Raw genomic sequence first — 23,292 nt, forward strand, 5'->3', positions numbered from 1 at the left:
GTATACATCAAATGATAATATGCCTCACTCCAAAACTACCGTGTATGTAGCATTACACCTAAGTAGGAATGATTACTCTGATGCGTAACATATGTTTCTCCTGTCTGCTTTAGTACTGGTAAGTCCTTATGGCTTAAACGGCACGCTAACAGGCCAAGCATACAAGATGTCAGACCCAGCCACCCGTAAGTTGATAGAGGAATGGCAGTATTTCTACCCAATGGTGCTGAAAAAGAAAGAAGAAATGAAAGGAGAGGAAGAGTTGGGATATGATGATGATTTCCCCGTGGCAGTAGAAGTAATTGTTGGTAAGAGAAAATGTTTTGCCTGAAGAACTTAATTCTATCTTCTTCATCTTGCTTAATTTAAAAAGATAATCATTCAGATTCATCAAAAATAATCTCCATAATTTCCCCATCTTTTTGAATTCTCTTGACACAGTGGTATTTGCTGAGTAGTTATCTTGCCTGAAGCACCAATGGTCCCTGTATTCCAAATGCTATTATGATAATGTTGGAACACATGTTTAAATAGCTATTAACTTATGAAAGGATGGAACCTATCACTTTTGGCAGTACCTAATGAGCGTCTCATTTTTACTAGTGAGCTTTGACTCTGACCACTGGAATAATAATTTGGCAGTCTGGCATGACCTTTTTCTTAGGCCTGTTCTCTCGCTCGCTGTCCTCACAGGTGGTGTTCGGATGGTTTATCCTTCAGCTTTTGTGCTGATCTCTCAGAATGACATCCCAGTTCCTCAGAGTGTGGCCAGTACCGGGGGCCATATTACAGTTGGGCAGCAGGGGCTTGGGAGCGTGAAGGACCCGAGTAACTGCGGGATGCCTCTCACCCCACCCACTTCTCCAGAACAGGCTGTCATGGGTGAGTACGATCCAAGAACATCCTGGGGGGAAGAGATCTCAGAAAGTCATGTAGCACCCCTGCCACGGAACAGATGAGAAGGACACACGGAGAAATTCCTGGTGGAAGAGATGGAAATAGACTAATGTGGGATTTTATAAAATAGAGAAGGAAAATTGTAAACAGTTGATGTGCTTCAGAATTTTAATTGTGTCTGTTAGTCTTCACTCCAGTTAAACACCTTCGTTGTTTCTCTTCAGTTCTACATGTGCATCTACCCTTTTACACTGGTGTGCATGCATGCACACACGTGCAGTCAGGAGAGGAGGTGTGAAAAATACTGAATGAGAGAATCGTTGACGTGCTTGCCCAGTTGGCTGTTGCCAGGCAGGGACAAGTCTTGGGTGAATTCTCTTTCCTTGTTATAAAGTTAGTCTGACATCCAAGAGCTCTGAATAAATGCTTTGTCCTTTCAATAATCTGTCTACACTAATGACAGATATTAATTAACTTGAAAAATTTGTCCATTTCAATATTCTTCCTTCTTGAGAAAATTCAGAAATTATTTAAATTGGGAAGATGTTTCCTTTGTCGAGTAGTATATATTCTATATTAACTTTTTTGCTGTTATAGTTGACTTCATTTTAATTGAAAATATGGTCACTAAGAAAAGGATAATCATCATACTTGAGCTGAAGTAAGATTATTTATAGGTATTTAATGTGGGCCATATTGGCAGGAACATCAGTAAACAAAGTCTTATCCTCTAAACTTTGAAAACAGACTATCAAGCATGATACATGTTCATCACATGGTAATTTTCATGAGAATGAAATAAGGTAGTATTTAAAAATTGCTGCCGTAGTGTTTGACATGTAATGACATTCCATAAATGTATATGGTTAAATAACATATTGGGGAAAAGTATAGACTTTGTCATTGAACACACCTTTTAAAACCTAGCTTTAGTTTTTACTAGATGAGTGACCTTATTTAATTCTCATACTTGTTTTGAACACCAGTTTCCTTCTCTGTTAAATTCTATATAGTTTCCAGGACTGTTGTGCTTGTTAGATCATGTACCTGACAGAGCTTGATAAACAGTAAAGCAGTATACAAACAGTAGGACAAGAATTCAAAGAAGTGCTCAGAACTCCAGTTTTAACACACAGTATTGTTATCAGCTTCCCAGGTGGTGCTAGTGGTAAAGAATCTGCCTGCCAATGCAGGAGGATATAAGAGACATGGGTTCGATCCCTGGGTTGGGAAGATCCCCTGAAGGAGGGCATGGCAACCCACTCCAGTGTTCTTGCCTGGAGAATCCCATGGACAGGGGAGCCTGGCGGGCTAAGTCCATAGGGTCACAGAGTCAGACACAGCTGAAGCAACATAGCACACACATTAAGTTATCTGGAAGGAATAACCCAGATATTGTGTGAGGGACATAGAAATGAACATGTAACCTTAGGGGTTTGGGGTTTTGGGGGTGGTTGTGGCTGGCCTGCACGGCTTATAGAATCTTAGTTCTGCCACCAGGGATTGAACCTGTGCCCCTTGCAATGGAAGCACAGAGTCCTAACCATTGGACTGCCAGGAAATTCCTTGCCTTTGTTTTTAAAAACCTTGTAGTTGCTAAGATGGTGAAAAAATGTACTACATCCAGCTCTGAAAACAGTAGAGCAGAGAATTTGGATGATCCCTTGCAAAAGGATTTGCCATCAGTTGATTTTTATTAAAACCACTTTTAAACTGAAAAAGGAGAAAAACCCTTGTATAGTCTTTTTATAATTATAATAACATCATAGAGAAGATACATTAATAAGTCTAGAATTGTCAGTATTTTTAAAAATGTTACTCATATTTCATATGGAAGTTTGGATTTTTAACAAACTACAGAAGTCATCAATTTTTGTTTACATTTGTTACTGTTTTGCCTGGTATTTAGTAAAATTTGTGTTCAGCTTAAAATTGAAGGCCTGCTGTGTGCATGATGCCTTGACCTTTGATTAGTTCAGAACTCTTAAATTCGTAATTCAGAAAAAAATGTTTTATTCTGGTGGATTTCAGGTGTGTACTTTTCCAACTATAGATCTTTAGATTTCTTCCCCTCTAACTCTGTGTATATCATTGTGCTACACCCTGGGTAAATAAATCTCTTGATGTCTCCTTATTTCCTAAAACAGAAACACTAAATGAGAGTGACTGATATATTTGTCATAAAATTAATTTGTCCAGCTTTATACATCATAACATCAAATTACAGCTTAGGACTCCTAATGCTCCGTCTGCGAGAATCCTGCTCAGCCTCATCACTCTGCACTTGAATGATATTGAACATTGCCACGCTTTCCTAGGCATAGGACAAAGGGGGTTACTTTGCTCCTTAAAGTGGCCAAGAGTCTCCTAGATTGGCACGGGACCTGGGAGGGCCAGAGTTCTGGCTTGTGTGCATAGATAGATCAGCTTGCCTCTTCTGTTTATGGAGATAATTTGAGAAGCAGCATTGAATATGCATTTAACAACATGTAATACAAGTCTCATTTAATTCCATATAAGATACCACCCCACATTTTAGTTAAATCATTAAAAGCTACTGAAAAACATTAACCTACGTTTAATCAGAAAAGAGTCTGGCTGGCTTTCCCCACAACCTCTCCTGTTTTGGTCATAAATAATTCCCTTATGATACCATGGACTGATAGTCTGTTTGGTTATACTCTTAAGTGTTTGGGGTCAAAGGGCTGTGCTGTCTACTTCTGTTTGTTGCTTTACTTTGCCTAGTTTTATAATAGGCATTTGAAAATCCATTGTAAAGTCAAAATGAAATATTTTGTCCTGTGAGCCAAGTCAGAGAACTTTTAAGATTAAAAGATAGCAATGAAAGATCAAATTTCTTGTCTCTGTTAATTTATCTCATTTATATTATAACAGTACTTTTCTGGGGAACAAGAAAGCTTTAGTTCCTAAGAATGTAAGCATTGGGGTTTGCTTTATTTATTTAAAAAAAAAAAAAAAAAGTGGAGCTCAGACTAACCAGTCAGTTCCATACAATGGTTGTTTTGCATTGATACCAAGAAATATTACTTTGTAATATTAGGTTGCTTCTTTCTTTTTCACATGAAAGTGAACCATTTCAGAGCACTTTAAAATTATTTCATTTGAGATAATTTGCATCATAATTCTATCAGGAATAAAACCCTCAATATGTTTATGAAATCAAATAGATAAAAGTAATCGAATCAGAATTTAATACTGAAAATTGATTTCATTATTTGTCTTGTATGAAATGAAAGTAGTAAAATATTTACAACTAATCTTATCAACACTAAGAGTAGGCATAATAGAAAATGGCCCTGAAGGAGGAAGTGGCAGCCCACTCCAGTATTCTTGCCTGGAGCATCCCGTGGACAGAGGAGTCTGGTGGGCCGCAGTCCACCGGATTCCAGAGTGGGACATGACGGAGCGACTTAGCGTGCATGCCACCGAAGATGTATGGCATACCAAGTACAGTTGGAAAATCTAAGTGGAAATGTTAGAAACCAGTGAATTTCTAATCCTCTGATATAAAATATGAAGTTAGTCTCTCATTTTTTTAGTATTAGGTTGCATAGGTGGTGTCAGGCATAAGGATGAAGAGTTCCACACGTGGATGTGAAATTTGACCTTGTTAAGGATTTCTCTCTCCTACCCAGGGCAGTGTGCAGTTGCTACGCAGCCATTTAGCTATGTGAGCATAAAGCTCCCTCTGCTGTTTTCTTCTGTCTTGAAACCCATTTACTGCATTGAGATTTAAAAACTCAGACAGTCCATGCATGTTTGTATCTTTAATGCTGTCATGTTTGAGTCCTCCTGTGTAAGTCATCTCCAAAACCTCTGAGTAGGAATGCCTCCTAATGGATATGCCATTGCGGGTATGTGAGTGCGGGTATTGATGTGACTGAAAGCTATACTGACGCAGATTTACTCATAGCTATGGATAGCGTTATTGTCAGGGGTAGCAGCAAAGCTGCCATGATCAGTTTCAACAATCAAATGTCTATGTTAAATAAATAAGGGGCTGCCCTGGTGGTTCAGACAGTAAAGAATCTGGCTGCAATGCCAGAGACCCAAGTTTGATCCCTGGGTTGGGAAGATCCCCTGAGCAGTCTGTGCACTAGGAGGCCTTTTCAGAAAATTCTGACCTTCCATATTGTGTTTTCTCTCCTAGGTGAGAGTGGAGGTACGCAGAGTGCTGTCAGTCACCTAGGCTCCCAAGACGGGGGGATGCTAACTATGCACAGTCCAAAGAGATCGGGGAAGATTCCTCCAAAACTCCACAATCATATGGTCCATCGAGTCTGGAAGGAATGCATCCTCAACAGAACCCAGTCCAAGTATGTGTTTTCCGTTCTGTCTGGGTGGTGGTTTACCTGACATGCCTTTTATTACTACGTGAAGAGGATCAGTCATATGGCACCGTTGTGTGACCAAACCCTGAGGGGGTCGTTGCATTGTTAGCTCATCTTTCAGATCATAATAGGGTAAAATTCAAAGCAAAGATGTTAGAATAATTTGATGGTCCAGGAAGACTGTGAAGTTCTTTATCATCTCAAGATGGTCATGGTATTCATCTGACATTTTTTAGCACAGCTGTCTCGGAGATTCACCCTGAATATCAGGAGAATAGTTGTGGGTATGGTTTTTCCCTGTATACTTACTAATGAGTGTTTGCTATTTACAAAGGAAAATGACCTTCATTGCCATGTTTTCTCTGATACATTAGCCTCATGTTTTAATTGACAGTGTATTTCTCAACCAGATGGATGAGAATTAGAGAAGTGTTTAGTAGCTGCTGTGCTTCTGTTTCTTGATTCAGGGAAATTCTGTTCTTCCTCTCCCCAACTTCCCTTTCTTGTCCACCTCCCTCCTGTCTATCCCCTCTGACCGCATTCCCTCCTTCCTTAACATATTTTTGTAAAAGAGTAGAAATTGATTCTAAGATGAGATATTATTTTAATTGCATGGATGATAATGTCAAACAGTAGTCAGTAAACACTTTTTCACTTATCAAGAATTATGTAAACATATTCAGCATATTTTCACATGTTTTGATATGACTGAAATGTCCACCTTTTTGACTGATACAAGTAAACAATGCGTCTTGATTCTCAGGAGCAGAACAAATATGGACATTTTTGTCAGTAATTCCAAAGGACTCATTTAGAAGTTAAGTCAGTGTTTCTTAAATGACTGCTCTTCAAAGCTTTATATATACACATTTAAGAGCTGTCCTTCAGACCTCGGACCTAGTTTTTAACAAATTCATACTATATATTTATCTCCCAGTTAGTGGCTCTAGAATGGTAGCTCAGATGGTAAAGAATCTGCCTGCCATGTAGGAGACCGAGGCTTGATCCCTGAGTTGGGAAGATCCTTGGAGAAGGGAATGGCAGCCCACTCCATTATTCTTGCCTGGAGAATTCCATGGACAGAGGAGTCTGACGGGCTGCAGTCCATGGAGTTGCAAAGAGTCAGACATGACTGAGTGACTAACACATATAGAATAGGCTACTAAAGATTTAGTAGAAAAAAATCTAAAATAATTGCAGTGGGAAATCATGTCATGTTCTAGAATTTAAAAGGTAGCTCTGTTTGCTTAAAAACGGTCCTTTCCTTTAGAATTATTGGTACAGATATTTTCATTTCAGTCTGCAATGCCTTAACAATTTCCACGTTAACATTTTCTTTTTCTTTCATTTACCATCTTTGATTTTTATCACCGCTAACCTTTCCACTAATTCTTAACAGATCAGAGTCCTTCTGTCAGAAGCACTGTGCGGGGAAGTGAGTCGCCCAGAAAGGCAGGGGAGGGTGGAGAGCAAGCAAAGTCCCTGCAGAGCCGTCAGTAACCTGCAGCGTCAGCTGTAGTAGGATCCACAGTGCAGGGGGACTGCCCAGTGTTCCTGTTTATGCAGCAGTAGATGTCTTTTAGCTGCCAGTTATTATGTAGGCGACATCTTTGATTCTTGTATTTTGGTTCACATTATATACATGGAGTGATGCCCTTAAATGCTAGTAAATGTAGATGTTTTCAGAGCGATTTAAACAGTCTGTCTAACAAAGAAATAAAGCAAAACAAACAGAACCAAAAAATAATCTGTCTGAGGGTGTATGATTCATAGATGCTATGAAAAGATAATTTTTAAAGATTTAGGTTATCTCTCAGGAATTTAGCTGACTTTTTAAAAAATAGCTGCTAATAGTGCCAGATAATGTTTTCATTGCTATCTGTACTACCCATGTTAAAATGTATATTGATCTTAAATAAAAATATTTTGAATCTGATTTTCTTTCTGGTGCACAGACATAGTAGTTGACTTCCCCTCTGCCCCGCAATCCTACACCTTGGGTTGCTCTAAACTGTCTATTGGCAGGATACTGTTACTATGTAAGATGTATTCATGTCTTTCTAACATCCTTTTCCTCCCCAGAGGTATGAATATTATCTCATGTTTATACAAACCACATATTTAACCTTTTTTAGGAGGAGCCAAATGTCCACTCCAACTCTTGAAGAAGAGCCTGCTAACAATCCTGCTACTTGGGATTTTGTGGATCCAACCCAAAGAGTCAGCTGTTCTTGCTCTAGGTAGGTAGGGGCCGAGGCAGAGCAGTAATCGGATAGAATTGGACAGAATCATAGTACATTTTGTTGGTTGTCTCCTGGTCTCTCAGACCACTTCTTCCATCATTTTGCTTTGTTTTCTTTATAAACCTTCTAGTGCTAGAAAAAAAGCTTGCTGCTGTTTTGTTTTGTTTCTATGTAGAGGATACAGTTTTATTATTGGGACTCAGAATGAGCCTTTTTAGACAACTGACCCTGTTAACAAATAGCTCCCACAGATTTCTTCAGGATAACTCCTTTAGAACTAAAGGCATCAGTTTAACAAGACAATCTCTTGCCATTTTAATGAGTTTATTTAGTTACTCTTAATTATAAAGTTGAGATAAATATCAAGCAAGTTGGCTTGAATTAATAGAACTTGATTAAATAGACCTTCCATAGAAAATTTTTCTTGTTGGTGCTGGTGTTTTTTGATGACTGAAGTAGATACGTGGTAATAATATCTGAGGAAAGCCAAAATTGTTGCTCATTCATTTAGATATTTGAGTGGAAACCCAAATTATTTTCTGAATATTCTCTTCAACTTAGAGTGGCTTTGCTTCCATTTGATACTGCTCAATGGTTATACAAAGGTCAGTTGAGATAAGTATACTTGGAAGTCGGCTATCCATTTCTCTAGTTGAGACCATGGGGTTCTTAATGTGGCATATATGAATTGGCTTCAGGGTAGGGAGGAGGTTATGATGCCCAGAAATCTCTGCAAGCACACACATGTGTGTGCACATGTTTGTTTATACACATAGGCAACAATTTTAACAGATTCTTCCTGTCCCTCCTCCTCTTTCCTATAAGTTGATTCTCTTTTATCAAGCTCTGCCTTGGTAGTCAGCCTTTTGTTGAGATGCTGTTTTAAGTACCTAATGAAACTGTTGATTGATTTTTCAAGGAGGATGTTTTCGATGATATTCTTTGCTCATTAAGGGTCCTTTCTCTGAGCTGGTGAGAATCTCTCTAGTTGCAGGATAGGAATGGTATACCAGCTGAATGCTTGGGCTGCTTTCATCTCTAGGCCACTGTTATTCATGTGATTATTAGGAAAAATGGTTGACTTCTAAACAGCTTACAGCCAGGTTATGATTCACCTTTAGAAAGTACATAGGATAAAAATTTTAGTGTATTTAACTTCACTTGTGCGTTCCTCTTATTTTTTCCTGCTTTTTTCCTTAATCTAGATTTTTTCACTTTTTAAAATAACCCTTTTACTGATTTCTATCACATTTTTATTCAGTACCTTGAGTTATTTTTACCTAAAATATAAATAAACAACTCTTTTTCTTTTGTCCTCTGGAGTTACTGTTCTGTCTCCTCACCAAATTCTTATACCCTTCAGACCTTATTTGTAAATATGCATTCCATTCCATTGACTTATAAATATTTATCTCTACACCTGACTTCTCACATGTACTCAAGTCTTATATTTTGCAAAGTGGTTTTAAGATATACCCTTAATATTGACATCAAACCAGGTATCCTGTTGCAGTCATTTCTGTCAGCTTTCCCCTTCTCGGCCTAAAACTATCATTGATTTTCCTTAATTTTCTAGATCAGTTTTGTCATTGTGTTTCACACTGACTTCCTTTGAAATGCCTCTTACAGTCATTGTGCTTTCCTTATTCATTTAGTCACCATATGTTTCTACACTCTTTGGCCCAGCTTCTGATTCCTCCCCACTGGTTCCACATAGTTAGCCTTGTGAGCCTGATGGTCCTGCTGCCGGCTTCAGGGAGGTCCCATACCCACTCATAGATGTGCAGTGGAGGTCTCTTCCTTACTGGTGTATCCCTTATTCTGAAGGTTCCACAACGTAGCTAAGTTGCTAAATGCAATAGGAGAAAATGACTTTATAAGATTGTCCACTATGCACAAAGTCCTTACTTTGAAAAGGCTACTGTAAAATATCTATCTCAAAAGATGAGTGTGGTTAAATGCTCTTGGAGAAAATTCACATCAAAAAGTTTTATGTAAAAGACTTTCAGAGCTTAGTTCTTAAAATAAGCACCCTTAGAAGATATAATTGAGATATTTTCAGGTGAGACATTCATCTCTCAGTGTGGTACTGTGCCTTGGAGATTTAAAGTCCAGTTTTTGCCTTTTTTACAATATCTTTAAACTTCTGACTTCAAAATTAGGTTTTTTTTTTTTTTTTTTTTTTTGAGAGTAGCTAAGACTTTGGCAAGAGTGTTTTCAGATTATCTACTGCAGGATTACCGAACCCATTATGGAATGGTCCACTCCTCACACTATTTAATGGTCTTATGGGGCAGGGTGGCCATCCTGCTGTCCCACTAAACCATCCCATTATGCCACACAAATCCATTTTACTGCCCACTAGGGCATCGTTTAGTGCAATGCAACAGTAATTTAATGCCACCCTAGTGGCCTCAGAGAGTTACTGATACACTGGCAGGAGAGCTTACGTTTTTCCTGGGAATGATTTATATATTGGGAGGAACTGGCTGACCTGCTGTATAACTTTTTTGTGCAGATTAAACCTTAACATTATCTAGTAGCCCTTACTGAGCAATTCCTCACACCCATGCCTGCCAAGAAGTGTGTTAGGTTGTGAGCAGACTTGCTGTTCCTGCTTAGATAGGGTAGATGCATTTGTATATATGTGTGTTGTTTTCATATTTACTCACAACCTTTTTACTTCTGTCTCATTTTAGCACATTTCTGTAAGATCCAAAGTTGTCTTTATCCCTTCTTTCTTGGATAACAGTAGCATATAAGGCTCTTAGTATATTTATCCTATTAAATATTCTTAAAACTGACCCTTAGTTTCCTACTTTGTGGGAGAATTGCATAGTTATCTTGTTCCTGATTTACAGCATTCTAAGCTTTTATAAACCATTCTCTGTTGGAGTTAGCAGGGTGTTGTAAAATAGAGATTGGAAGCTTTTTTTTGCTGCCTTTCTTGACAAATGGTCTTGGTTTTAAAATGCCGTATGAATAGATTGTCTGAGGCCCTCACCAAATTTGAAAGATTTGGGGATTTTCAAATTAGTGTTTTTGAAGAGGTTAGAGGCATGTTAATGAATATTTCTTAAGGTTCAACTCGTATCTATTTAACTTGCATGCAATTGGTTCATCATTTCTTATCAGAGTGTGTTGCAGTTTTTAGTCATTATCAATATATTTAACACCTAGAGCCCATTTGGATGTATTAGTGCATATAACATGTTCTTGAAAAGGTGTAACCTGGTCAGAGGCATCTCTTCTATAGTATTAGAATGGTATGGTTATATTCACCTTTGTATTTACTTACTTCATTTTCATTCTCATTTCAGGCATAAACTTTTAAAACGTTGTACAGTAGGCCCCAGTCGACCTCCCACAATATCACAACCAGGGTTCAGTGCAGGACCATCATCATCTTCATCTTTACCACCTCCTGCTTCTTCTAAGCACAAAACAACAGAAAGACAGGACAAGGGAGACAAGCTACAAAAGAGACCCTTGATACCATTTCATCACAGGCCATCTGTGGCCGAAGAGTTATGCATGGAACAAGATCCACCAGGACAGAAGCTAGGCTTGGCAGGGATAGACTCCTCCTTAGAGGTGGCTAGCAGTAGGAAGTATGATAAGCAAATGGCCGTGCCTTCCAGAAATACAAGCAAGCAAATGAATCTGAATCCTATGGATTCACCTCATTCCCCTATTTCCCCTCTGCCACCAACACTCAGCCCTCAGCCGCGAGGTCAGGAAGCAGAGAGTTTGGACCCACCCTCTGTCCCTGTGAATCCAGCCCTCTATGGAAATGGGCTCGAACTCCAGCAGTTGTCTACTCTGGATGACCGGACTGTCCTCATAGGCCAAAGACTGCCTCTCACGGCAGAGGTCAGTGAGACCGCCTTATATTGTGGGATCAGGCCCTCGAACCCAGAGTCATCAGATAAGTGGTGGCACAGTTACCATCTCCCATCCGTTGATGATGCTGAGTTCCGGCCTCCAGAGCTCCAGGGTGAGAGATGCGATGCCAAAACGGAGGTAACCTCAGAGAGCACTGCGTTGCAAAGGTAAGGCGATCCTCCACCCCCGCACCCCCCCAACCCCGACCACCCACGAGAAGGCCAACGCCGTAGGTTCCCAGGAATCAGGGCCTTCAGATCCAAAACTGAAGAGGTCTTTCTTCACCATTCTGGACTCTGCATTTGGAAAGGGCTTAAAAGTCAAATGCTTTCTCCAACGTGATATTTATCATATGTGTCATTATTTGAATGCTGGCCTATAAAGGTTTCGTTGTAAGATTAGCTTACTAGAATTAATCCATTTTTGGTCTGCTGTTTTTCCATATTGCAGTCAGTGCCTTCTTTGTATGTTGACACTTTTAAGGAAGGCTTTGGGTGCTTTCAGGTGTGTATTATGCAGCTAGTAACACTTCAGAGTGTTATTGAGCAACCTGTTACTCTAAACAGTTTATACAGATTATCTCATGTCATCTTCCCCACAGCCATATTGCTACCTTTAATTTCATAGCTGAGAAAGAAACTAGGGTCATGCAGTTAGTAAATGACACGGATGGAATTTGTGCCCAGACAGTCTGTCCCCAGAGCCCATCTCTGCTGTTAAGTGAAATCAATGGAACCAGAGACAAAAGTATATGGCCTTGACAAAGGCTACTAAGATTTATTTAATTGTGAATATAGTCTCTCAAAGTCACTTGAAGGTGGTTTTTTTAGTTTTTTTTGTTGTTGTTGTCAAAGTTTAAGCTTCCAAAGGCTTTTAAGTCACAAATGTTGCTTAAAAAAAAGTCTGGTCTTTTTTACTATTTCTTGCTTAAATTGTCATTCATTTCCCCTTCTAGACTCTTAGCACAACCTAACAAACGGTTTAAAGTGTGGCAAGACAAGCAGCCCCAGATGCAGCCCCTCCACTTTCTTGACCCATTGCCTCTGTCACAACAACCTGGAGACAGTTTGGGAGAAGTCAACGACCCATATACTTTCGAGGATGGCGACATAAAATACATCTTTACTGCGAACAAGAAATGCAAACAAGGGACAGAGAAAGATTCCCTGAAAAAGAATAAGGTACCACTTAACAGAGAGAGAGGCCAGCCAGGAGTGGGTTTCAGTCTATGTCTGTACAACACGTGTGGGAAGACTTTGAGGCAGAATGTTTGAGATAGTCTTGCCTGATTGCTCTGTCCCCATATTCATGCTCTTGGTACTACTGTATCGAACAGCGTATTGTTCCTCTTTATGTCATGGCTCACCTTTGTTCAAAAGTCAGCCGAACATAAATGAAGCCTCACAGCTTCCAGGCTATAGCTTGTACAGCGCATGTTTCCTCTCATATGCTAATTCTTGTTGGCCTATGCTCCCTGCTTATTTCTTTTTAATTATTATTCCAAAATGTAAGGAAAAATATTGGTGACAGTATCTACCATTTATCAGGCGCTCACTGTTTACTATGTTAAGCGCTTTACCTCTATATTTCTCTGAATTAATATCATCACTACTCCAAGACTGTGTCAGTATAATTTTACTGGTTTCATTATCTTAAAAATGAGTACTGGGGGTGTCTGCTGTCTTTAGCCTTAAATTTTAAACCATTCTAAAATACTGGGCCATTTAAAAAAATATTCTTAAGAACAGAGGAAATAAGAGAATGGAAGGAGACCAGTATAGTTCAAGAGAATACTTCTTACACCTGTCTAGATCCAGAAAGCTTGAAGCATAATTCAGCCTCCAAAATATGTTAAAGGCAGCTTTTAACACCGTGGCAGGTCTGTGATCACACCCCACCAGTACTGTTGACTCAGATTGAGGGGCAAGTGTGGGAGTTTTTGGTTTCAGTTTAAAATCAGGGACAAGGACATATCTTTTATTTCCTTTGGTTGCATAGACCATGGTTTATCACACTTGTGCTCATAACAAGTTCCATTCTGCCCTCTAATTCTTTGTGTTCTCCCTCATATTCCACACTTTGGGTTGCTGTTCATGTGTTTTGTTTGGCTGAATTTATTACACAGTCAGAGGATGGATTTGGTACCAAGGATGTCACTACACCAGGTCATTCCACGCCGGTGCCTGAAGGGAAAAATGCCATGTCCCTTTTCAGTTCTACTAAAACAGGTGTGTACACTGATTATTTGCCTCACTTGGACTGTTGCTAAAGTAAATGCGAGGAAGATGCTTCTCTATTTAACATTATGTGCTGATTGTAATAGCAATGATTTGACCTCATCTGTAATATATTTTTCATAGTTTGTTTTTCAGTTCCTTTCAAAACTGATAAGCGTATTTGGCACTAATTGTATCTCGATTTAACTGACAGCGTAAGGAAACAGTTGGCAGGCAGGGCTTACTCACTGTCCTCTCCTCACCCCTTCTCCTTTGAGGAAGCTGCTCATTCGGTGCCTTTTGCCTCCTTCCCACAGATGTCCGGCAGGACAACGCTGCTGGCCGGGCAGGCTCCAGTAGCCTCACACAGGTGACAGACTTGGCGCCTTCCCTCCATGACTTAGACAACATCTTTGATAATTCTGATGACGACGAACTTGGGGTGAGTCTGCAGTAGCTACACACAAAAAAACACACTTCAGTGGATGGACTTAGTGTTTCAGTATTTCTTTATAGTTTGGTCTACTGAATTGGGAGCTCATATTTCAGGTTCTAAATGTTCTTCAAAAAATGTTTGTGTACCTTGAAAGGATTCTGAAACTTGTTAGTATAGTCTCTAATAACCCTTGGGTTTTGTTTGTTGATGGCTTTTTTCCATTAGTGTTATTCCTGTTGTAAATAATAAAATCTTTCTTTTTTTATCTTTTTACTCCTCAGTATGAGAATAACAGGAATGTATTATGTAGTCCCTTTAGCTTAGGTTTTAAAAATAATGCCCATGTAGTGGGACATACAGAACTTTTTGAACTTTACCATACTGAACTTTATGTCATAGAATAGTCAGCATTTAGAGAGATAATTACAAATACGATTTATACTTTGTAGGATTATGGCATCATAGTCAGGAAATAGAATTTATACACGTAAACATTAAATAATACAAGGTATCATGTGATTGGACTTCCCTGGTAGCTCAGCTGGTAAAGAATCCAACTACGATGCGGGAGACCTTGGTTTGATTCCTGGCTCAGGCAGACCCCCTGGAGAAGGGATAGGATACCCACTCTAGTATTCTTGGGCTTTCCTGGTAGCTCAGATGGTAAAGAATCCGCCTGTACTGTGGGAGACGTAGGTTCGACCCCTGGGTGGGGAAGATCCCCTGGAGGAGGGCATGGCAACCCCTTCCAGTGTTCTTGCTTGCAGAATGCCCATTGGACAGAGGAGCCTGGTGGGCTACAATCCATGGGGCTGCAAAGAGTCAGACACAACTGAGTGACTCAGCACAGCACAGCATATGCTTAAAGTGACAGATGAGAATTTATAATTCTCAGGAGAACAGCTGAGCTGAGTCGGGAAATGTGTGTTGTCATCACCTTTGTGTAAGCAGAAGTGCCCGTGTTATCTCTGGGGCACCTGGAGATGAGTGAGATAGGCCTGCTCTTCAGTGAAGTCAAAGCATTAGTCCACTTTCTTTCATGTATATGTTTACTTTCCCATCCATCCAGTTGACATGATATTTGTTAATTATTTAATGATCAGTTCCTTTGTGGCAGGTTCTCTAGGTTTATAGATAAAATTAAATTACCAGTCTTATGCTTGAGGTGCTCACAGACTTTAGGAGAAATAGCATATAAATAAAGTTTAAAGTATACTTAGCCCTGTGAGTGCAGTAATTTTTCTGAATCTAAAGATGCTACCTGTTCAAGTACGAAGCAACAAGCCTTTAAGTAAAGGCTTGGAGGTTAAATAAGAATCAGGTTTCTAAAGCTCATTCTCACTTTAAAATAAAATATATCTTGTTAACAGGCACTGTACACCAGTAGTATTCTAAGTACTTCTTTCTGACTCCATGGACTATAACCCATGAGGCTCCTCTGTCCATGGGATTCTCCATGCAAGAATACTGGAGTGGGTTGCCATGCCCTCCTCCAGGGGATCTTCCCGACCCAGGGATTGAACCCTCGTCTTGATCCTGCATTGGCAGGTTGGTTCTTTACCATTAGTGCCACCTGAGAAACCCAGCTACTTAGAAAATGGGATAATCATGACCTCAAAAAATGAAATTGACTTGAAATGTGGGAAGACTTGGTTAGTGAGAGGCAGGGGAGGGGTGTGTCTTTGAGCCTGGAAGGAGTCTTGGTTCAGCAAGGAGAATGAACTGGCTGGGGCCTTGTGGGATAGTGAGCACATTGATCTGTTTCCTGAGTGGGAGGTAAAGATTGCTGGGGCTGGGGCGGTACTTGGCCACACTTCAGGCTTTGGACCTCAAACTTTACTGGTAATGTGCTCTTCTGAAGGCTGCTGAGTGGGGAGCTGAGCTGGTAGAAGTGGGTACTGTTTTGCACCAGTCTGATACATGGAAAGCAAGAGTACTATGTGGTAACTTGTTGGATTGAGAAACGAGGACCTAAATTCAGGCAGTGGCTGCATGAAGAAAAGGACGTGGCAATGTGAAAAACACTGTGAGAAGAAATGACGCGTCCTTATTCTTTGACCCAGGCATTGGAGATCTATTTTGTACCTAGTTGTGTCTGGAAAGCCATGTATTATCTAGGATTGGTTTTAGTGAGGGTTAGTTCAGATGCTTTGGTTTTAATGATGGTGAGAAGAAAGTGTGAAAAGTAACGGAATTAAAAAGAAGTAGAAAGAGAGATGTAAGAAAAGAAAAAACCAAGCTTTGTAGAGTCACCCCGTTTCCGTTCGTAGCCAACATCCCTAGTGATTTTTGTCTCTGCTCTGAACCATCATCCTTACTCTCTGTATAAATTATGAATTACTGACTAAATGAAGAGATGTTTACTCTGTTTTTTTTTTAAAATATATTTTAGTAATGTTAATGTGCAAAGGAGAATTAGACAGTTTTTAATCTAATTTTCATTTCTCTGGAACGGTTGTTTCTACTCTGACTTCTGGCCTGGCATTTAATCAAAGGAACAGTTTACCTTAGGATCATTTTGCTAATTCATCTTATTAGTAACTGGAATTGGGAGACTGTTTTCTGGGTTTTGACCCCACAGACTTTATTTTTCACATTTCAACTGCATAACATTGAATGTGTGCTTAGTGGCTCAGTCATGTCCAACTCTTTGAGACCTCCTGGACTGTAGCCTTCCAAGCTCCTCTGTCTATGGGGGTTCTCCATTGAGTAAGTCAGCATAAATAAAAGGCCTTCTATTTGTGAAAAAAAATTTTTTTTTGCTTTATCTTGCTTTCAATTCATTTGCATTCTTAAACATAATCTTGCCTATTAAGGGACTTAATTCAGGAGCTGACTGTGGCTCAGATCATGAACTCCTCATTGCCAAATTCAGACTTAAATTGAAGAAAGTAGGGAAAACCACTAGACCATTCAGGTATGACCTAAATCAAATCCCTTACAGTTATACAGTGAAAGTGAGAAATAGATTTAAGGGACTAGATTTGATAGACAGAGTGCCTGATGAACTATGGACAGAGGTTCATGACATTGTACAGGAGACAGGAATCAAGACCATCCCCAAGAAAAAGAAATGCAAAAAAGCAAAATGGCTGTCTGAGGAGGCCTTACAAATAGCTGTGAAAAGAAGAGAAGCAAAAAGCAAAGGAGAAAAGGAAAGATATACCCATTTGAATGCAGAGTTCCAAAGAATAGCAAGGAGAGATAAGAAAGCCTTCCTCAGTGATCAGTGCAAACAAATAGAGGAAAACAATAGAATGGGAAAGACTAGAGGTCTCTTCCAGCAAATTAGAGTTACCAAGGGAGCATTTCATGCAAAGATGGGCTCAATAAAGGACAGAAATGGTATGGACCTTACAGAAGCACAAGATATTAAGGAGAGGTGGCAAGAATACACAGAAGAACTATACAGAAGAGATCTTCACAACCCAGATAATCATGATGATGTGATCACTCACCTACAGCCAGACATCCTGGAATATGAAGTCAAGTGGGCCTTAGGAAGCATCACTATGAACAAAGCTAGTAGAGGTGGTGGAATCCCAGTTGAGCTATTTCAAATCGTAAAAGATGATGCTGTGGAAGTGCTGCACTCAATATGCCAGCAAATTGGGAAAACTCAGCAGTGGCCACAGGACTGGAAAAGGTCAGTTTTCATTCCAGTCCAAAGCAATGCCAAAGAATGCTCAAACTACCACACAATTGTACTCATTTCACATGCTAGTAAAGTAATGCTCAAAATTCTCCAAGCCAGGCTTCAGCAGTACTTGAAATGTGAACTTCTAGATGTTCAAGCTGGATTTAGAAAAGGCAGAGGAACCAGAGATCAAATTGCCAGCATCCTCTGGATCATGGAAAAAGCAAGAGAGTTCCAGAAAAACATCTATTTCTGCTTTATTGACCATGCCAAAGCCTTTGACTGTGTGGATCACAATAAACTGTGGAAAATTCTGAAAGAGATGGGAATACCAGAGCACTTGACTTGCCCCCTGAGAAATCTGTATGCAGGTCAGGAAGCAACAGTTAGAACTGGACATGGAACAACAGACTGGTTCCAAATAGGAAAAGGAGTACGTCAAGGCTGTATATTGTCACCCTGCTTATTTAACTTCTATGCAGAGTACATCATGAGAAATGCTGGACTGGATGAAGAACAAACTGGAATCAAGATTGCCAGGAGAAATATCAATAACCTCAGATATTCAGATGACATACCCTTATGGCAGATAGTAAAGAACTAAAGAGCCTCATAATTAAAGTGAAAGAGGAGAGTGAAAAAGTTGGCTTAAAGCTCAACATTCAGAAAACTAAGATCATGGCATCCAGTCCACATCACTTCATGGCACATAGACAGGGAAACAGTGTCAGAGTTTATTTTTCTGGGCTCTAAAATCACTGCAGATGATGACTGCAGCCATGAAATTAAAAGATGCTTACTCCTTGGAAGGAAAGTTATGACTGAAAGTTAGATAGCATATTAAAAAGCAGAGACATTATTTTGCCAACAAAGGTCCATCTAGCCAAGGCTATGGTTTTTCCAGTAGTCATGTATGGATATGAGAGTTGGACTATAAACAAAGCTGAGTGCCAAAGAATTCATGCTTTTGAACTGTGGTGTTGGAGAAGACTGTTGAAAGTCCCTTGGACTGCAGAAAGATCCAACCGGTCCATCATAAAGGAAATCAGTCCTGAGTGTTCATTGGAAGGACTGATATTGAAGCTGAAACTCCAGTCCTTTGGCCACCTGATCCGAAGAGCTGACTCATTTGAAAAGACCATGATGCTGGGAAAGATTGAGGGCAGGAGGAAAAGGGAACGACAGAGGATGAGATGGTTGGATGGCATCAGCGACTCAATGGACATGAGTTTGAGTAAACTCCAGGTATTGGTGATGGACAGGGAGGCCTGGCGTCCTGTGGTTCATGGGGTCGCAAAGAGTCGGACATGTCTGAGCGACTAACCGAACTTAGCAAATCAAGGAGAAACCTTCTTCAAATGTATTGAATGTACATTTCAATAATTTTGTGAGGTAAGGGGTTTTTTTTTCATGAAGGTGAACAGTAATTGTAGAAGTAGGAATGTGTGTGCTCAGTCACTAAGTTGTGTCTGACTCTTTGTGACCGCACAGACTCTAGCCCACCAGGCTCCTCTGTTCATGGAATTTCCCAGGCAAGAATGCTAGAATGGGTTGCCATTTCCTTCTCCAGGGGATCTTCCCAACCCAGAGGTTGAAACCACATCTCTTGCTTCTCCCACATTGGCAGGTGGATTCTTTACCACTTGAGCCCCCTTGGAAGCCCAAGAAATGGGAATAGGAAATATCTTTCGTGTGTGTGTGTGTGTGTGTGTGTGTGTGTGTGTGTGTGTGTGTGTGTGGTGAAAAATAAGAGTAATAGCTTGGGAGGGCTTGAGGTCATCTCTTTTAGCTCTCTGCTTCCAAACAGAAGGAAAACCAGACTGATGCCCAGTTACTACTTGGAGGCACCCACTTGATGTGATTATTGTGTCCCTGAAAGTGCTTCTCTCATGACCTTGGAGAGGGAATTGGCCCAAGGTCTGGGAGCTCTGCTCAGCTGGCAGTCTGCCCTCCCCTGACCCGTGACAAGAAGACCCAGTCAGTGCGTTTCTCATACTTGATAAGGTTGTAATCATCTCTTCTGTGTCACTGTCTGCTAGTATTTCTGGATGTTCACCTGGTGAAACTTTGTAGGGAAGTGTGTTTCTATTCTTTTAAAATATCAATAGCCATACACTGTAAGCAATAGCTAACTACCACCCTGCTTATATACAAATGTGCTGCTCGGTTTTAATAATTATTTAATAATCTCTTCTTAGGCTGTGTCACCTGCACTGCGCTCATCAAAAATGCCTACAGTTGGGACAGAAGACCGACCTCTTGGGAAGGATGGAAGAGCTGCTGTTCCTTATCCACCAAGTAAGAAAAGGACTGCTCATGATATATACATAATGTTCTCATCCTCAGTGGTGCCTCATCTGAGTCCCCTCCTTTTTCTTTTTCCTCATTTTAACAGAATACTGAAAATAAATTAAAACTTGTATAAATTGGTATTCCTAGGGTGGCAGGTAGCTAAGAGACCCATTTAAATTTGAATTCTTTTGTTTTCAAATTAACTTTCATGGTTTAAACTATGAAACGTGTTTCGGTTTGTTTTTCTCCTGGTCGTCTCCCAGCAGGGCAGATGCTGCACAGTGGTTTTCGGAGCAACATTCTGCCGTAAGAGCTTGTGTAGAATGTTTCCATTTTCACAAATTTAGTTCATACAAGGGTAATGAATAATTGTTTTCTGTGGTCCTTTTTCTGATTGATATTGAAGATTTTGTGTTTCGTTAAAGATATCAACTAGTTTTGTTATGTATGTGGACGAGAAACTTCCCTTTTTTCCTAAGAAACATTATTCTACAAGAGAGAAGAAAGTCAAGGTTGCTTATATGGGTACTCTGGAACCGGAACACAATTCCATTGCAAATCATTCTTGAATACCTTCTCATTAACTTCAGCTGGTAATGAGAACAAATTGAGGGGAAAAACCACCATGTCATAGGGATGAGTCAAAAAGTTTTATGAACCTATAAATGTACTGCTGATTTACTCAAATGTAGAAGTGTGAAGTATACAGAGATTGGATTTTGACAGCTTTAGTGGATCCATAGCTTTTTAAAATATGCAAAGCTTTCTCAAGCATGACATGTATGAAAATGAATAATGATAGCCAGCCAGTTGCTGTAGTTTTTTTAATTAAACATTTTTCTTTTTTTATTACTCTGCACTGCAGAATTTTACAAACATGAAATTCACAGATTAAAAGAAACATTATTAAAGTAGATTCATCTGTAATAAGGCAAATGAATGAATTCTTCCCTTGCATTTAACCAGTTGCTGTGCTTTTTTTGACACTTTGATATGTAATCGTGTTAGATGTTAAAATGTCTGATAACTTGTCTAAGATTATTCACTCAGAAACATCCTACTAGTTAGTGTCATTGCCAGTAAAGAATATGGTGTACTCTCTCTTTTTTCTCTCATTTCTGTTCCAAAAGGAATTGCTTCAATAAGAAGCTACTCAGAATTTTATGATAAAGTGCAGGATATAAGAATTAATAAATTGGAAATATTGCAAAAATATTGGCATCAGGAAAAACAGATAAACAAGAGTCAGAGGACCTTATTAACATGTCAAAGTATGTGTGCGTGTGTGTTGGGGGGGGCATATGCACAGTATTTCCTTCAAAGATGAGACAATGAAAATAGCGTGGCAAAAAACTTTTAATTTCTACAGTAGCTTATTGTACATCGAAGTGGAAAGACATAGCATTTAATGTCTAGAATAGCAGCACCATCCAACACAAATACAAGGGAAGCCACAAATGAGAGCCACATAAGGTAATTTTAAATTTTCTGTTAGTTGCATTCAAAAGTAAGAACCCTGTGAAATTATTTTAGTAGTATATTTAACTCAGTGTATCCAGTACGTCATTTTTATATGTCATCAGCATAAAAATACTGAGATTTTTAACATTCCATTTTTGTATTAACTCCGGAATCCAAGGTACCTTTTACACACAAGCATATCTCAGGATGGATGGGGCCCCCTTTTGGATGCTCCATAGCCATGTGGCTAGCGGATCCTCTATTGCACAGCATAGGTCCATAATTACTCATTTGCATATGTAATAATGAAGAAATCAACATACAGTAACAGTTAATTTAGCATCAAGTCTGTGTTAAGTATTGTTACGTTAATTAAAATGAAATGTTTCTCTTAGGTTTTATTATAAACCAGTCACTTATGAATTATCTTGGAAAGCATGTCAGTTTGAAGTATGAGACTTTGAGGAGGCAAAATGAAAGAGTTGGACTTTTGAATTGGCATTTTATTCTATAAGAGCGGTTACTATTTGTAAGGGACGAATACTGAGAAATTAATCTTAGCGATGATGCTTCTGTTGGAAGGCTTTGGTCTTCTGCATAAATACTTGATATACAGGGTAGGAAAATGGAGAGTGTCCTGAATGGTGAGTTCCTGCTGAAGTGCAGCAGGTCTTGAGGACAGGCAGGGATGAGAAAGTGGAGCTTTGTGGGCAAGACTGTTAAACTCCAGTCCATCCTGGTAGCTGTTCCCACACTCATATTAGTCATTTTATGGGAAGAAAATTGAACAGGCGATTCTACTACAGGCAATATTTTTCTCCTTTAGAGGACCAGAATATTTCTCTAGGTTTCTGTTTTCTTTCTGCCTTAGCTACTTTGAGTCCAGTTCCCTGTTTTTCATCTCAAAACTTTTTAGGGTCATTTCAAGAATTTCCTGTGACTGAATAGCCTTTTCCATCTTTTTCTAATCAAACCAAAATTAGGAGGGAAGACTAATTATTGCTGACTCTCACTACTTTCTGAGTATTTAGATGAACCTGGCAAACTTCTGTGCATACCTTATCTCATTTAACATGCACAAAAAATATGAGGGAGATATTATTCCCGTTTTGTTGATGAGGACATTAAAGCTATAGAGAAGTTACGAGTATTCCTGATGAATAGCTCATAATGAGAATGGTGAAGCCCGCTTTTTAACATAAATCTCTGGCAAGTGAAATATCATTTTATCCCTAGTTTTGGTCTGTGTTCTGTCTTACCTTTGACAAAAATGATCAAGGTGGCTGAGGCTTTGAAAACTGAAATATATAACTGTGTTCAGTAGCATTGAAAAAATTGAGGAGCCCTAAATGGCAAATGCCTTTTTTACATTTCTCAGAGAAAATTTGAAAACAAATTGAATAAAATAATTTTGGGATAACATTTTGTACCATAGCTTGAATACTTAATAAATTAGGAAAGGGCTGTGTTTAAGTTCATTGTCATTTTAATTCAAAGTGAATTTATATAGTTTCATTATTTTCCAAATATCTGCTCTGTTAATTAAGTTCTGTAATGTAATAGTTTGAAGATGTGATGAAGCAGACACGTGTTTTAAAACACTCTACTTAGAAATTAATTTTATCTTTACATTGAACAGTAGCTGCTCTTTGGCTTGGGAAAAGGAATAGGGGCCAAAAGTTAAAGATGATGAATATATTTCAAGAATAACCTATTTTTCTGTATTAAAGTTTTTAGTCTTATTTTAAAGAAGATGTATTGATTTGGTTGCTGCTGCATCTGAAGACCTGTTTTTCAGCTGCAGGACTTATCAACTATATAATCTCTCCGGTGTTTCTATGATAGTTTCTGGCTTGGCTTGTATCCCTAATAC

General features: G+C 39.3%; 1 protein-coding gene across 2 annotated transcripts in view; it reads left to right on the forward strand.

The window, feature by feature from the left end:
- MED13L (mediator complex subunit 13L) overlaps positions 1 to 23,292 on the forward strand; it is a 283,774-nt gene that overhangs the window by 222,749 nt on the left and 37,733 nt on the right. For both annotated transcript variants that reach the window (XM_040251636.1, XM_040251637.1), the window contains exons 6-14: positions 114 to 308; positions 694 to 882; positions 5,069 to 5,234; positions 7,385 to 7,489; positions 10,813 to 11,544; positions 12,333 to 12,558; positions 13,503 to 13,605; positions 13,911 to 14,035; positions 19,865 to 19,964. In XM_040251636.1, the coding sequence (XP_040107570.1) occupies positions 114 to 308; positions 694 to 882; positions 5,069 to 5,234; positions 7,385 to 7,489; positions 10,813 to 11,544; positions 12,333 to 12,558; positions 13,503 to 13,605; positions 13,911 to 14,035; positions 19,865 to 19,964 (1,941 nt within the window). The remainder of the gene's footprint in view (positions 1 to 113; positions 309 to 693; positions 883 to 5,068; positions 5,235 to 7,384; positions 7,490 to 10,812; positions 11,545 to 12,332; positions 12,559 to 13,502; positions 13,606 to 13,910; positions 14,036 to 19,864; positions 19,965 to 23,292) is intronic.

This window comes from Oryx dammah, unplaced genomic scaffold, assembly GCF_014754425.2.
Source record: "Oryx dammah isolate SB20612 unplaced genomic scaffold, SCBI_Odam_1.1 HiC_scaffold_12, whole genome shotgun sequence".
In the NCBI taxonomy this organism is placed as follows: domain Eukaryota; kingdom Metazoa; phylum Chordata; class Mammalia; order Artiodactyla; family Bovidae; genus Oryx; species Oryx dammah.